General features: G+C 48.9%; 1 protein-coding gene across 4 annotated transcripts in view; it reads left to right on the top strand.

Annotated features, from left to right (window-relative positions):
* Positions 1-4,420: 4,420 nt before the first annotated feature.
* The window catches only part of SAMHD1 (SAM and HD domain containing deoxynucleoside triphosphate triphosphohydrolase 1), a 29,333-nt gene continuing 17,043 nt past the window's right edge, over positions 4,421-16,710 (top strand). For 3 of the 4 annotated variants that reach the window (XM_054081199.1, XM_054081200.1, XM_054081201.1), the window contains exons 1-6: positions 4,421-4,547; positions 4,645-4,696; positions 11,645-11,717; positions 13,364-13,524; positions 15,231-15,346; positions 15,901-15,971. In XM_054081199.1, coding sequence (XP_053937174.1) covers positions 4,436-4,547; positions 4,645-4,696; positions 11,645-11,717; positions 13,364-13,524; positions 15,231-15,346; positions 15,901-15,971 — 585 coding nt within the window. In that variant the 5' untranslated portion in view covers positions 4,421-4,435. Of the gene's footprint in view, positions 4,548-4,644; positions 4,697-8,545; positions 8,737-11,644; positions 11,718-13,363; positions 13,525-15,230; positions 15,347-15,900; positions 15,972-16,710 lie in introns of those variants that run through there. The other variant, XM_054081202.1, reaches the window with a different exon arrangement.

Genomic DNA, 16,710 nt, shown 5'->3' on the forward strand with positions numbered 1-16,710 from the left:
TTCAGACCCGACTTTGGACATGTCTGGGTCTGTACTGGCTGGGCTTATCACTACAGATGAGCGTGGAGCTGGCATGAACTCAGGGCTTTTGAAATCTCTCTTTGGGTGTCACTATAGAGGGGAAAAAGAGCAGGCCAACCTGTGCACATTGAGTTGTGACAGCAGAGCTTTCCTTTAGAACTCCCATAAGCAGCTATTCCTGTCCCAAGGGCTGCCGAAGGGCAAAGCTGGGCAAACACGGCTGGCTTTGTTCTCGGAAACCTTTTGCATATACGGCTGCCAGTGAGGGGATGCTATCACAGCAGCGTGGATGAGGCAGTTGTATCCCAGCTTTGCCGACTGCCCAGCCAGATGGATTTTCACTAGTTCTCCAATTTAAAGCTGCTTGATATGGAGTCAGAACTTCCATGTTGACTGGAGGTCAGTTTTCCCGAGTCAGAGAAAGAAGGGTTTAATAACCTTCCCTTTAATACCACTGGGAGTGCCACAAACCTGCCAGCACTTTACACATAAGCAGAGTGTTGATATTAGGTTGCCACATCACAAGTGTTGTAGTAAGATGTGGCCTGAAGAAAATTTGTGGTTAAGCGCAATTAAGCAGCGTGGGGAATGGAATTGGAACTGATTTTTCTGTTTAGTTTCCCATCAGGAAATACTCATGTTCCTGTCCTGTGACTCATGAGGGTTTCTTTGCTATTTGATGGAGGAGGAACAATAAAACCCAAAACTGAAGAGACAAAAGGGAGTGGCTGTGAAGGAACTGCAAGGGTATAAGCTCTGAGATCTTGGATGAAAGGAGCTGAATGTGTCGAAATCTGTCTTGAGGCCAAAGAAACTGAGTTTACTGTAATCTCCAAAGTTTACAATAAGTGTGTAACTCATCACCCAAGTAGCAGTTCTTGAAAAACGGGTATCAGATAAACATGCTACCACATCAAAACTTGCCAAGTTCCTGGAGTCATCAGAAGTGCATTGGGCAGTGCATGAGTCCAGTGTCAGCAGCAGGTCAAGGGAGGGGATTCTGCCCCTCTGCTGCCCTCTGGTGGGACTCAACCTGGAGCCCTGCGTCCAGCTCTGGAGTCCTGAGCACAGGAACGACATGGAGCTGTTGTAACAAGCCCAGAGAAGGCCACAGAGATGATCCGAGGGCTGGAGCACCTGCTGTAGGAGGACTGGCTGAGAGCTGGGGTTGTTCAGCCAGGAGAAGAGAAGGCTCTGGGGAGATCTTAGAGCAGCTCCCAGGACTGAAAGGGGCTCCAGGAAAGCTGAGGGAGGGGCTCTTGATCAGGGAGCACAGGGATAGGACAAGGGGCAATGGTTTTGTACTGAGAGAGGGGAGATTGAGATGAGATTTCGGGAAGAAATGTTTTGCTGTGAGGGTGGGGAGGCCCTGGCCCAGGTTCCCCACAGCAGCTGTGGCATCCCTGGAGGTGTTCCAGGCCAGATTGGATGGGGCTTTGAGCAAGCAGATCCAGTGGGAGGTGTCCCTGTCCATGGCAGGAAGTGGAACTAGATGGACTTTGAGGTCCCTTCCAACCCAAACCATTCCATGATTCTGTGATTGTATGAGTCAGAGGTGGATCGCATTTTTGACATTCCAGCCTGCCTGCAGCCAGGGTGCTTCATCTGAGCTCGAAAGCTGGGCAGAGCTGATGGGCTCACAGGGCCTTGTCTAGGAGGTTAACACACCTGAGTACCAAGGAACATATGGTTTAGGGCAGCCCAGCTTACCATTTGTGTGTGCTCCCCAAATTGGGTTCTGCCTCTTGGTTCAGGCATGGTGAACTTCAGTCGCAGTGGGTTTGCTGCCAGCATCCTCTGCCTCCTAATACATGTCATCAATCACGGTTCCCAGTAATGGAAAAAACAGCTTTGCAAGAGTTTTGTGACAAGAATTTCCTCAGGGTAATGTGTAAATATGGGCCTTAAGCAGATGAGGTTGTGCAGGGAGCTAAACGCCAAGTCACAGATGGCTTTGCTGTGAACTTTCCAGTTACTTGGCAGTGCTGCCTTCCAGCAGTGAGTTTGTAGCACTGCTCCATGGAGTCTGCTAAAACTGGGGAAGTGCTACGGGAAACAGGGAACCGCTAAGTGAAAAAACAGAATGAGACCCCATGCAGGAATAATCAGAGACTCACAGAATTATTTGGGTTGGATGGACCTCAAAGCCCATCCAGTTCCACCCCCTGCCATGGGCAGGGACACCTCCCACTGGATCTGGTTGCTCCAATCCCCGTCCAGCCTGTCCTGGAACACCTCTAGAGATGGGGCAGGGATGCAAATATCCAACCAATTCCTTATCCATGAAACAGTCCACCCATTAAATCCATATCGCTCCAATTTAGAGAAAAGGATGTTGTGGGGACACAAAGGCCTTTTGCAGCAGAGCTGGTTTCAGGGATGTTGGGACATTTTGTCTGGATGTGATCTCTGGAAACCAGCATATGTGTCTCTGTGATGGCCATGGTGTCTGGCCACCTTGGCTGTGAGCAAATGAGAGTCCGGCACCTGAGTGTATCTAGTTTTGTTGCCTGCAATTTCTTAGGAAGGAGATCTTGAAAGCACTGGGTCTGGGTGTCTTCAGCAGCATTGTTTGGGAGTGTGATTTGAGGGCAACAGCATTCTGGCATCGCATCTTTTGGAAGTGCCTCCGTGGAGGCTGATGTCTGTGACCAAGCTGAGATTTGGGATGATGAACAGGGCTTGCTGGTGCTGGTTTCCATCTATTTATGTCTGAATACCACACAGTGACCTGCTGCTGTTGGGGCATCGCTGTTCTGGCTCCAGCAGCTCTGCTTGTCCCACAGTTCCATTGGCACCATTGACCCCTCTTTATGAAGAATGGCCTCCTGCAGCAGGTGCAGGAGAGCTGGCCTCTGCATCACCAGCTCCCTGCAAGCCATTTCATAGAATCATAGCATCACCAGGTTGGAAAGGATCCACTGGATCTTTGAGTCCAACCATTCCTAACACTCCCTTAAACTACGCCCCCAAGCACTACATCCACCCATTCCTTAAACATCTCCAGGGAAGGCGACTCGACCACCTCCCTGGGCAGCCTGTTCCAGTGCCCGATGACTCTTTCCGTGAAAATTTTTTTCCTGATGTCCAGCCTGAACCTCTCCTGGCGGAGCTTGAGGCCATTCCCCCTTGTCCTGTCCCCTGTCACTTGGGAGAAGAGCCCAGCCTGATCACCCGGTTCTCTTGCATGTGCTTCATGATAGCACTCAAGATTACCTGTTCCATGACTTTCCCCGGCACTGAGGTCAGACTGACAGGCCTGGAGTTCCCCAGATCCTCCCTGCAACCCTTCTTGTATATGGGCACAACATCAGCCAGCCTCCAGTCTAGTGGAACTTCCCCAGTCAGCCAGGACCGCTGGAAGATGATGGAAAGGGGTTTGGAAAGGACATCCGCCAGCTCCTTTAATACTCTTGGGTGGATCTCATCTGGACCCATAGCCTTGTGGGTGTCTAGCTGGGCAAGCAAGTCTCTAACCGCCTCCTCTTGGATCATGGGAGCCTCATTCTGCTCCTCTAACTCCTCGGTTTGTACACAGAGGGAACAACTTTCCTTGCTATTAAAGACTGAGGCAAAGAAGATGATTTGTGGGTGCTCCAGGAAATGGGTACAGGGAAGAAGCAGGGCAGGGGGACAGGAGGATATTGGAATAATCTCCAATATTCCAGAGAAGGGGTGGATTCCTCTGCACCAGACGCTTTCAAGGCTCAGCTGAACGATGCATCGCCTAAAAGGCTGAACCAGACATTCCCTGCAGTCCCTTCCAACTTGGTTCTGTGACTGTGAAATGGCTGGGATCACCTGATTCAGCAGCAGTGGTGCCAGGGTGACCGGTACCACTGGCAGGAGGGTGCAGATCTCTCATGGAATTTTGTCTATAGTTTACTTCCCAAATTATTTTCCCCATCCCCACCACGGCCACTTTTGCCCCCAGATGACAACAGCAAGCAAATGGTCACGCTGGTGGGACTCAGCCAGCACCGAGTCGAGAGTCCATGTCCACCCCTGTGCCCAAGGGGCCAGGGGGACCTGGAGGGCTGATGTCTCTGCCCGTCCCTCTCCAGGCACTGCACGGCACGGGCGAGCAGGGAGAGACACTGGTGGTTGAAGGAGGTTCGGTTTGGGGATTAATGAAGACCCGGTTAGCGCTGGGTGAGGGCCTGGTGAAGGACCCTGAGGATCAGTGGGGTCTTTGTAAGAGCAGCTGGGGCTCGGTGAGGGCTCTTCGGGCCCAGCCGCGGCCCAGTTTGGGGCTCTGTTTGAGGCTCCGTGGAGGCTAGGTTTGGGGCTCAGCAAGAGCAGCTGGGGCTCGGTGAGGGCTCCGTGAGGGCTCGGTTTGGGTCCCGGCGGGATCTCGCGCCCGTGACGTCACGGCGGCGCGGGTCCCGCCGGTCGGTGACGTCACGGACGCGCGATGGGCAGTCCGGGCGCGGCGTGGGGCACGGGTCCCGCCAAGCGCGCGCGGCGCGGGGGCGGCCCCGGGGCTTCCCCCGACACCGAGGGCTCCGACCCGCGGCGCCCGCGAGGTACCGGAGGGGGAGGGGGGACACGGCCCCGGCGCGGGGAGCGGCGGCCCCGGCCGCGCCCCGCCCTGCCTCGCCTGACGCTGTGTTTATCCCGCAGAGAGCGGCGGCACCGGGAGCATGAAGCTGGAGCGGCGCGAGCCCCGAGACTGGTGCGGACGGGGGTGGGGGTGGGGGGGTGGGGGTGGGTGTCAGGGGAGACGGGGGCGGAGTGGGAAGTGCGGGCAGAAGGGAGGGGGCTGTGGGGGCTGGGGGTGGGGAGGGGCTGGGGGCTGTGTGGAGGGGGGCGGAGCTTCGGGTTGGGGAGGCTGTGCGGGAGGGGGTGACGGGGGTGGGGATGGCGAAGTTCTGCGTGTTCGGAGGGAGGGCCGTATCCGGAGGATGGAGGTGTCTGGAGCGGCCCTCGGCGGTCCCTGCCCCCCTCGGGACTGGTTCCTCCGTTAAAACGGGAGGAGGAGGAGCAGGGCGCTCGGGAGGGTTCCCGCGCGCAGGGGTCCCAGGAGCTGCCGCAGGGATCCCGGAGCACAGGTCATTGAGGAGCTGCTGTAGAGGAAACCTGAAGAGCGTGGCTGGCTGGTCGAGCTGGGGGCTACCCGGTTACAGCTCCCTTTTCCCCCAAACCAGAACGTAACTAGGGAGATGCGATGCTGGTGGGAGGCAGCGGGACCGAGCCGAGAGTCTACAGGCAGCAGCTTCGTCCTCTCTCTCAGCAGCTGATTTGGTTCCTGTGGCTCCCAGCACCGCCCCGGCGCGGCTGCGTCTGGGTCTCCCAGGGGAGCAGATCCCAAAGTCGTGGAGAGGGAACGTGTGGGGCATTGGGGCAGAGGAGGAGGCAGGGGCAAGAGGCAGGCAGGGCAGGGATGAGGACAATGAAGGGGAACAAGGCTGATGAAGGGTCTGGAGAGCAAGTCTTGGGAGGAGCGGCTGAGGGCCCTGGGTCTGTTTAGCCTGGAGAAGAGGAGGCTGAGGGGTTTCTGAAAGGAGTTTGTGGTGAGGTGAGTGCTGGTCTCTTCTCCCAAGTAACAATGGGCTGGATGACAGAAAACGACCTCAAGTTGTGCCAGGGGAGGTTTAGATTGTGGATTAGGAACATCGTCTACTGACAGAGTGGTGAAGCACTGGAACTAGCTGCCCAGGGCAGTGGTGGAGTCTCCATCCCTGGAGGGGTTAAAAAACCCACGTGGCTGTGGCATGTAGGAACATGGTTTAGTTGGCATGGTGGGGATGGGGAGGGTTTGACTGGATGAGGTGGAAGGTCTTTTCCAACCTTCATGACTCTGGATTCCATGACTCTGTGATTCCATGACCCAGCATCAAGGCCTGTCTGCAGTAGCAATCAAAGAAAGCAGAGAAAGGCATTTCCTGACAAAATGGGGCCGGTTTTGTCCCATTTCCACCCCATGTGCCTGAGAGCTTGAATGCAGAGGTGGTCAGAGGGTGTGTACGTGATGGAACCAGCTCTCCAGGACTGACTTTGCTTCCTTCAGAACAGTTACCAGTTTCCCCTGCTCATCCCAGCACAGTTGGCACCATCCAGAGTGTGGAAGCTCAGTAATCAAGAGAAGCAACAAAATCTGTTTAAAAGCTTTAATGAAAACAACACAGGCAACACAACAACCATTTAAGTGTTGAGGAACACCAGCATAAACTCCAGGGGTTTAGTTGAGAGCTTCCTTGTCAGCCTTAGGGTAACACTGTTCTGATTGTAGACAGGAGTAACAATTTTTAAATTGGGGACTAGGTACTGTTTGTTGAAGCTGGGATTTGCCCATCTCCCCAAGATAAATCCCAGGCGATGAAATTTTAATCTTGCCACAGTTGCTGGGACTTTGTTGTGCCTGTGGTGTGTCCTGAAAGAACAGGGGCTGTGGGTGAGTGGTGGAGCACAGTGCCCACTGAGAGCTGTCACAGCGCTCAGCAGTGGGCAGCAAGTGGGCAGCAGACAGTCTCGCTGCGCCTCTCTCCCAGCTCAGTACCTGTCACCTGCCACAAGTGCAGGAGGACCGAATACTGCCTTAAAGGATTGTTCCCAGCAGTGAGGGGAGCAAAAGTCCCCAAACCTTGTAATTTTTCTAGTGGTGAATATACTTTCTTGCTCTTCAGAAACAGAAGAGAGTATATTTGTGTCCTCTGTGCCTGAAGGGCCCTTGCTGCCCATTCTGCCCCACTGGGGGTGATTTTGCTTGCCTCTCTTGGGCTGTGAGCCTCCCTGCTCACCATGTACCTCCTGGTGCTTTTTAATCCTTGGATGTCTTGTTGACATTCACTAACTCCTTCACTAACCTTGTTGACACTCCTTGCTACAAATTTCTTTCAAACCCCATCTGTTCTGCTGAAGCTGTTTATGATTAGAGAACCAGAGGTGGTTTGGAACACGGTTATCTGGTGGATGTACAAGTGTGGAGCTGTGCTGGGGTTTTGAGTGTTGGGCAGGCAGGTTGGCTCCTTGACTGGCAGCTTGTCAGAGCCAACGGTACTGGGGATGAAAGGTCCTGTCTCTGTCAGAGCTAACGGTTCTGGGATGAAGGGCCCGGGCTCTCTTGTATGCAGACATCCTGGCTGCCCTCGAAACTTGCAAAGGGTGAAAGAATGGGTATCTGGGTGTGGCCATTGGTGGAGAACAAGAGCTGCTGTCACTCAGGGTGTTAAGACAGAAGAGTCAGGCTTTGGAGGAGGTAAGGGCTTCAGACCAGGTAAGAGTTTCAGAGGAGACAAGACATTGGCAGGAGTCAGTCAAAAATTTCTGACTTTTTACGAAGAAGGATTTTAACTGCAGCTTTTTGACACGTGCAGATAGAAATAGGTTCGGTGTCATTGGGAAGGCAGCTAAAGGCTTTATTTGTTCTGAAGTATTGAGGTAGTTGTCTAATCTAAATGATAAGCAGATCCGTAGTTCCTGTTTAGAGGCTGCCAGGAGGCTGGTTGCTTCCAGGACCTTGCTGGCTGCTTGAGCATCACATGCCTCTATGGATGCTTGGATGCACTGAACATCCACGGGTCATCAGGAGCTTGTAGGTCAGGCTCTATTAGAGCTGAATGCAGGCAGGCAGGATGGGGTTGTGAGGAAGCCCCTCTGCGTAGGGTACAGATGGTGGAGTCCAATGGCTGTGGAGAGCTCTCTGTGTGGAGAGTGGATGGTGCTGAGCATATAGAATGACGTGCTCTTGGGTTTTCTTTTATAAGGTGTTCCTAACCGTTTGGTGAGGTCTGACATCCAGTTTCTATTAAGCTGGAAATGTCATGAGATGGATGAGAAATTGCTAGAGCCTCCTGCTTTTTTTTAAAACAACTCAACTTTGTAATAAGAGCAATCTCTTTCCACGTGCCTTTCTGCTGCGTGTTGCATCCTACAGTCACTTCCCTGATTTCCCTGGCTGGTAATGAACGCATAATTTGAGTTCCCTGCTGTTCCTGGCCATTCAGTGGCAGAGCTCAGGATGGCAGAGCCAGGATGCAGTGCTGTGTGATTCCCATGCACTCCAGTGTTCCTGGAAGCAGATGCTGTGTATGGCGTGTGGCATACTGCGTGTTAAGTGGGGATGATGAGTGGGGCTGGTTGGCTGACCTCTCTGGAGTAGTTAAGTTCCTAAAGCATGGGGAAAAGGGGTTTTCTCACCCTTGCTGCCTGTGGCATGAGAGAGTTGGGGGCAAAGCAGAGAGGGGCAGAGGGGAGTGGTGGGAAGTGCCAGTTCACACCCTTTTGAAGACAGCCAGCAGTATTGGTGCTTTGGCTGTTGGGGCACTGTATCTGCAGAGCCCTGGAAAACCACAGTACTAACATGATTTGTCTGTAATCTCTTGGTTGAGGCGGTCTGACTCTGTACACATTGCGTGAAGAATCCCTTGCTGTATTTTCAATCTGAAGCGCAGAGTGCTCTGTGTTGTGACACTTGGATGATTGGTCCTGCCAGGACTGTGTTGACAGCATGCCTTGTCACCTGGAGGCCAAACCCAGACAGGGATGGAGTTCCTGGAAACAGGGCAAAGGGACAAGAGTCCAGTTGCTGACGTGGGGTGTCAGGTGGGCACTTCCAGCCTCCCTGTCCAACCTGTTCTTTTGGCTGCTCTCTGATCTTGTACAGCACCGATCCATCCTGGAGTGAATCCAGATTGTACAGTGCAGAGCGCTGTGTTAGCCCTGTTGGATGCAGCCCTGCTGGAGTGAGGTTTCTGGAGCAAAGCAGCACATTAGGTTGGTTGACCTCTCTGGAGTAGTTAAGTTCCTAAAGCGTGGGGAAAAGGGGTTTGTGGATGGCGCTTATGTAAGTGTTTGTCTAATTGTGTTGGGTTTGGCAGGGACAGAGTTGATGTTCTTCACAGTAGCAATACTGGGATGTGTTTGGATTTGAGCTGAGAACAGGGCTGATAACATAGCGATGTTTCAGTTACTGCTGAGCAGCGCTCACACAGCACCAAGGCCTTTCCTGCTCTTCACCCAGCCCACCAGCGTGTGCTGGGGTGCACAGGGAGCTGGGAGGGGACACGGCTGGGACAGCTGATCGCAGTGACCCAAGGGATATTCCAGACCATGGAGCTGGGGGAAGAAGGAGGGAGTGGGGAAATGTTTGGAATGATGGTGTTTGTCTTCCCAAGTAACCGTTACGCGTGATGGAGCCCGGCTTTCCTGGGGACAGCTGAACAATCACCTGCCCATGGGAAGTGCTGAAGGGATTCCTTGTTTTGCTTTGCTTGTGCTTGTGGATTTTGCTTTCCCTGTTATACTGTCTTTATCTCAGCCTATGAGTTTTCTCATTCTTACCCTTCTGCTTCTCTCCCCGATTCCACGGGGGGCAGTGAGGGAGCAGCCACGTAGGGCTCAGTTGCCAGCTGGGATTAAACCGCAGTAATTAAGCTGCAGTAATAACCTGTCCTGTCAGTCACAGAGAGCTGTCCTTTCTCTACCATTCCTGTAGCTGCAGTCACTTTCCTTCGTGTAATGCTGGGCACTGCTTTGCGGTGCCTTGCCTTCTCAGAGAAGCCGTTGAGCCCTGCCTTGCATGCTTTGCCTAACCCAGTGTCCTTTTGAGCAGTTGTTACCAGAGGTCTATTGCAGGTGGGGCTGCTGGATGTCTTGCAGCATGACAGCTTGTTCGAAAACAAGCTTGTGATGCTTGGTCTCCATTATTAATGTGCTTTGAAGTGATATCTGCTGAATACCGCAGTTGTAATTAAGAATCATAGAATCATGGAATGGTTTGGGTTGGAAGAGACCACAAAGCCCATCCATTTCCACCTGCCTGCTATGGGCAGGGACACCTCCCACTGGATCAGGTTGCTTAAAGCCCCATCCAGCCTGGCATGGAACACCTCCATCTATCATCTCTGTACATCAAGTTTGGGTATTAGTTTTGTAGTCTGCTGGAGCAAAGATGCTCCAGATGGTCCAAGGGTTCTGCATGCTAAGTGAATGGCTTGAGAGAAGTGAAGCGAGTGTAGATGGCTGGAGGCAGATTGATTCTGACTTTGCTATCCCTGAGCTGTTTTTAGAGTGATGACAGATGTGCTTGGTCTCCAGCCCATGCGCTACTCCTGCTTAAGTTGGCCTTCCCTGTGATTGGAGAGGTTACACCTTTCTCTTAAGCAGCGGCTGAATATTCTTGTTCAGGACAGACTTCAAGTAGCAGTTTCAGTGCTTTTCCTGGGGTTGTAGGGATAGCTGTGCACAGGCCTCTAGTTTGCTGGCAGCAGCAGGTTTCCTCAGCTCTTCCACCACACCAAAGTTCATCTTGTCTTGGCAGAGAGCAAGGAGAATGGGCAGAAGCAAGTGCTGCTGCTCTTGATCTTGGAGTCAGCCACTTTCTGTTGCGCTGGGAACAGTGGGCTCCTTCAGGAGCTCTCTTGTGAGTGCATGGGTGGCTGTGGCTATTACTCCCTGTTCCTCCATTGGGGTGCAGAGTGACGTGCTGCTCCAAGCATCACCTCCATGCTTTTTGACCTGCAGCTGAAGACTTGTGACAGTCTGTGAGCAGCAGAGGCTACATCACCAGAGCTCCCTTTAGGGATAGGGATGCTCAGTGGTGACAACAAAAAGTGCTCACCAGCAGCTCAGACATTGTGTGTGTTTCATATCATATGGGTTGTGTATTATGGGTTGATTCACATGAAAATGCATAGCGCACCTAGCAGTCGTTTTTGCTAATAGTTGGCATTTTATAGTATTACTTTCTGGGAAAGTGAAAGATTGGTATAAAACAGATCTCGGGATGGTTAATGCTGACGAGTATAAAAGGCAGCAAATCATACGTTGTCCTGATAAAGTGTTTGCTGTCACGCTGGGGCTGAAAGTGTTCTGCTCAAGGACAAGGCTCGCAGAGGGAGTTTGATCACAGTGTTATAGAGTGCATTATCTGTTCTGCCTGTACTCTTGGACTACTGCGGCTACAGCAGAGCACCCACAGTGGGAGTTTACATGTGTTGTGAAGGAAAGCTCTAATGCCTTATTGAAAATGAAAACAAAATATCTTTATTGAATAGAAGAGTCAGTTCTCAACAGAATTAGAGCATCTTTCAAACTCTGGTGGTTCTGGTGTTGGAGTTGAAATTAATTTCTGTAAAATTCAAGTTAGTTTGGTGAAATTGCACTTCTTTTAATGAATTCAACTTCATTCAGAGTCGACTTCAGAGTTGACTAGGGAAAGAAATTTTTATTAAAAAAAAACATTTACTGGGACTTTGACATTTTATTTTAAGGAATTTTTCAACCTTAAAATCACTAGTTATCCAGGCACTGCCTGTTTTCTTTCCCATAAGTTTAAAAGACTTATCCCTGTATGTGGCTTTTTTTTAAAAAAAGAAATTGATGAAAAATTATGTGTTTCTTGGTGTTTCTGTTTCTTGGTTCTGTGTAAGTGGGAGAAGCACTACACTGCGTTACAGACATCTCCTGTAGCTGTTTTCTTTTCCCTCTCTACTTGACTTCAGAAGGATGAATGCTTTCAATATTTTCTGAAAAAGCTGCAGAAATATGTGTTTCTGTAAAAGACTCAACGAAGATCAGAGTAATGTGAACTTTGCACAAGTAATTCCATGTGTGCTGCAAATTGTAAAGGGAGATGCGTGGCAAACTTTGCTCTTGATGTCTTTTTTTTTTTCTTTCGTAGCCTCCCAGACGAGAGACTGAAAGTGCTGGCCTGCCTGAACAAGCTGAGACAGCAGGACGTGGACGTGATGAAGGTAGCCCCAGCCCCTCCCTCACCAGGGCTTCACAGTCTAGGCGCCCTCCCTGTCCGAACAGTCATTACCTGGTGTGCAGTGAGACAATAACTACATCCTGAAGAGAGACAGTGTTTTAGTCAGCTTTACACAAATTCTGGGTGCTCGGAGGTTTCCCTCACATCAAGCATGCACCAAATGGTTTGTTGCCTTTGTTTATACAGTTACACAAAGCCGTACAATATTCATCATGTGTATAGTCATATATTTATATCTAATTACAATACATGCCAGATCATTCCTTGCACCATCTGCGTGTGCTCCAAAGGGTCTTCAGGGGTACCTGGAGGTCATCACCACAAAAATTACCTGGCAAGTTCATCTATTAGTTGACTCCTTCCAATCTCCTCCCATTCTTCTCCCCGTTATTGGCTTGGTGTGTCCAAACTGCTGGCTTGGAACTTTTTCATTTACTTAAGTTCCCAATTCTCTATGCAAAGTCTTTCTAATAAATTGCACTGTTATTTCCCAAAGCCTGGTCTCTCTTATCTGTAGAAATGCACACAGCTGAACAAACTTTAACCCATACCACAAAAATTAGGAAAGATAATCATTAACTGGGCCCATCTTGTGTGAATCTCCTGCCTATCCAGTGATCCTAAGATATTTTGAAGACCCTTAAAAATACCCAGGGCATTTTCCAGCTGTGCCAGCTGGTGCTGTGGCCATGCCTTTCCTTTGCAGAGGGCAAAGCCCCACCCCAGCCTGTCTCCTTGGTCTTTGAGAAACCACATTAACCAGAACAATTGTTAAAATCCTCAGCTAAGAGCTTGATGTGGGCTCCTGTTGGTTGTGAGGGGTGGAATGAGCAGCTGAGCTGTTGAAGGTGAGTTGAGAAGCTCCCCTTTCACATCTCTCTGTGTGTAGAGCCTTGCCTTGGTTTTTTGTGAGATTGGCCTCAGGCCTGTATTAACAGACTCCTCACTTCCACTGTTTGCCGTGTCCAGCAGTTTCTCACAGCGGTGTGTGTTGGTTTAATTGGGCCAAGGCAGCACATGCTCCTTGGTCTGCATGTCTGCTGGAGCCCTGCCAGCTCTGTGACCGAGGCTGGAGAGAACACAGGAAAACCTCCTTTGTCTCTCTGTGTTGCCAAGATATGTGTGTGATGAGATGGTTTTACCTGCTCTTTTGAGGCAAGTATTAAATGGGTGTGTTTATCCCCTCTAGTAAGTGAGTGCAGTTCCTCAGATGTGTCTTAAAACAGTTGTGTAGAGATGATCAGGGTACATGTCTCTCGTATTTCAGTCATCTCAGCTTTTGCATTTTTTTTTCTGAAGAAGATAAGAATCATAATTTCCACGCTACAACGTTTCACTTGATTTTGAAAAAACAGGAACAACATCAAACTAAACCCTTTGTATTGGATGTTAGACGTGTATTGCAGTATCCCACCTTTACTTGAATAGCAGATTATAGTGGTTTTCTTAAGTGTTAATTCTTGGAATTGCACAGGTTCAGATAACATTTGAAGAGATTTTGACTTTATACCCTTGCCTTCCAAAACATGCAGCTTTGTCTTTTTTGCTGTCATGCTTCAGTAGTTCTCCCAGATAAATCTTACATCTTACATTTTACGTATTAATTACACTAATTTTTGGCTTTTTTAGGTTTTTAATGATCCAATTCACGGGCACATTGAGATACATCCCCTTCTTGTCAGGATCATTGACACACCTGAGTTTCAGCGCCTCCGATATATTAAGCAGCTGGGTGGCACTTACTTTGTTTTTCCAGGAGCCTCTCACAACCGGTTTGAACACTCCATAGGGTAAGGTGATGTGTTGTGTGCACATCTCTTCTGTTTGGATTTCCCCCAGTATGGTTCCATTAATTTGGAGTGCCAGCCAAGGGGCACTGCTGTCTTTGAGCATTGGTGACAACTGCTGTGGTGGCATTTTTGGTCTCACAAATGTTCCTGTGAGAAAATGTCACACGTGATTATGAGCTGTTTCCTTGAACTTCATTTAATAAAGACAGATAAAGAAACCTACAAGGTGTATTAATGGTGGGCTTCCTCCCCGCAACTCCTTCTTCTAAGAATAATGTTAATTAAGAACTCTGAGGGTGTTATGTTCTCCCTGGTCAAGATTTAAGTTTTAAAGCATAAACCCAGGGGTTTAAAAGCATAAAACCAGGGGTGCCATAAATGACTTGCCAGGGAGTTGTAATCCCCTTGTATTGTCCAGCACAGCTAAAACCCGATTTATCTGCACTATTTGAATTTGTAGTTGTGTGCTTTAGGCACTCAATGGCAAATGGTCAGATCGTTAACTGTTAAACAGAAGTGGATGATGGACATGAGGGTTTCCAGAGTGTTGTAGGACATTCAAACTCCATGTAGAACTAAGCTCCTTTTAAATGTATATCCTAAGGTGCAGAGAAATTAAACTATTCAGTATTTTTTATTTAGGTGCTCTGGCCAGCCTAAAGTTGCTTTTGCTAGTGCTGAAATACTGTGAGATAAGGTTGGCACTAGCTAGGTGACACTAAAGAAGATAAGATTCAAATGGCTATTGCAAAAGGGTCAAATCTGTGAGGCAAGATGGAATTGATTGCACCTAGTACAGCTGGAAAGTCAAGTGAGGGATATAATCAGAGCTTTCACAAACTGAAAACTCCAGTAGTATCAACTACCTTTTCTTTTAAACAGTTCAGTTAATCAATATAGTTTAAACTCAGGACAGGTGTTCTCAACTTATAATGTCAAAGATTTCTACAGTGTTAAAATAGAAGAAATGAACTCTGTGGGCTTATTGGTCCAGTAAAAAAACCACTGAACAGTGAAACTTTGTCGAATTAAAGGTACTGTCTTGTCATGTACACTGTCTTGTCACTTGCTTCAAGGGAGACTTCAAACTCCCTGGCTGCAAGGGAGACTGTTGAGGCAAGTAGAAAAAGAGGTTGGTAAAACTTCTGAACAGCTTATAGGAGTACGTGCCCTGTGTTTGTTCCTGCTGGTTTGGACCCCAAGAGGATCCCATTCAGTGGAATTCAGTGTCAGGTCTGAAAGGAAGATAAGTAAATAATAGTCAAAATAGTTCAAATTGTTAAAATAGTGATTTGAAAGAAGAGAATGCAATGCTCTGGTGACTGTTGGGGACCTTTGCAGTTGCACTGGCTGGAATGCAAAGGATATGTGCATGAGCTGTGCTGCTTCGAGGTGCCCTCTGTTGACCATGCACCACTCACACCATTGTTCTGTGGTTGTGCACTATGAAATCCTGCAGGATGCTGCTGTCTCTGTGCTGTCAGACATGACATCTCATGCCTTTTTGCTTTCAGGTGTATTACTGATAGCTAAAACTCTACTACAGGAAATAGTTGGTCTGCAGGTTAGGGTTTCGGTATTTATTGTGTGCTGCTTCTCCAACAGGGGCTGTGGCTTAATCGAGCAAAATAAAATAGGTGAACTGCTCTTTTTCTGTTCAGCCTAAACCAGTGCTATTTCCACTTCCTTTTTGTCTCCTGCGACAGGGTGGGCTACCTAGCAGGATGTCTAGTTCGTGAACTGAAGGAGAGGCAGCCAGAATTGAATATAACCCAGCGAGACATCCTCTGTGTAGAAATTGCTGGCCTTTGTCATGATTTGGGTAAGCCACGCTCGAGATGGCTTGTTCCTCTTTGGAAACTAACCTGGATGAAAGATTGGCTGTGGGATTAGAATCTCAGAGCTGTTTTGGGCTGCTCCATTTGTGGCCATGTTCTGGGGCAGGATTTATGTGTTGCTGTTTGGTCCGGAGTGGATCAGTGGAGGTAACTTCACTTACTGGGTCTGTAGCCACTCTGCTTTATTGTCTTGTTTCCATATGGTGTTTAGGGTTCTGCCCTCAGTGGCCACTTCCTTATGTGATATCCTCAGTTCTCTTAAAACACTTGAGTGAAAATCAATGGCCCTTTCAAAAATTATGATTGTTTCTTCAGACCTGGCACAGAGTTATTAATGTTCTCAGTGTTGCTGCAGTACTAGCTGGTAGTGTGGGTAATGGAACTGGCTATGTTAAGTGCACTTGCTCTAGCTGAGTCTGCCTCACAGATGATGTCAAGATCAAGTCAAATATAAGGGAATCCAGATCCTTAGCTTGCTCAGAATATTTTTACTGACAACCGTGTTGCAGATTAAACCTGTGTAATCTTTATTTTTAAGGTCATGGGCCATTTTCCCACATGTTTGATGGAAGATTTATCCCACTCACTCGTCCAGATTTGAAGTGGAAGGTAGGCTTTTTGCTGTTAAGGTCAAAATAGAAAACTAGAAATTTTAAAGGGAAGATAATTAGTCTTTAAAGACTACTAGTGCTTGTGAGAATGTAGTGATCATCCAGCCTGTTGGTTTTGCATCCCTTTGGCGGCATAATTAAAATCTAGAATGTTCTTGTCTAATCTTGTGATGTTCTCTTTAACTCTTTGGGGAATACCAGGCCCTTCAGCGTGGTCATGGGCAGATGCGGCCTTACTGGCAAAGCAGAAAGAGGTGTGGGGAGAAGTGAGTGAGCGCAGACATTTGTCACCAGCATCTCTTCCCTGAAAGTGCAGATGCTCTTGGAACTCTTCTGCACTTCGATCAGATCTGTTTGTGTACACACATCTCCTTCCTGCAGACCTTGCGTTGGGCGACACAGGGGAAATGAGATGTCTCTGTCTTGCCAGTGCCTGTAGGATGACTGAAGAGGCAGAATTCATTAGGACTGCACTGATCATTTTAAGCCAGCATCTTGCCTTAAAATGCTTTTTACGAGCTTTTTTCAGAATGTGTTTGAGAAAACACCAAGTGGAGCTTCCTTTCCAGTTTAAGGGCTTTACTTCAAGGCCAGGATATTTAGTACAGTGTTTAGAATTTAAACTTTCAAAACTTTGAACAAGGTTTTTTTTGAGGGTTGTTTGCTGAGAATGAAATGTAATGCAGTCTTTTCGGGCCACTCTCTGCTTCTAATTACTAAGTGTGATAAGCTGAGTA

Source organism: Cuculus canorus, chromosome 16 (genome assembly GCF_017976375.1).
Source record: "Cuculus canorus isolate bCucCan1 chromosome 16, bCucCan1.pri, whole genome shotgun sequence".
Classification (NCBI taxonomy): Eukaryota; Metazoa; Chordata; class Aves; order Cuculiformes; family Cuculidae; genus Cuculus; species Cuculus canorus.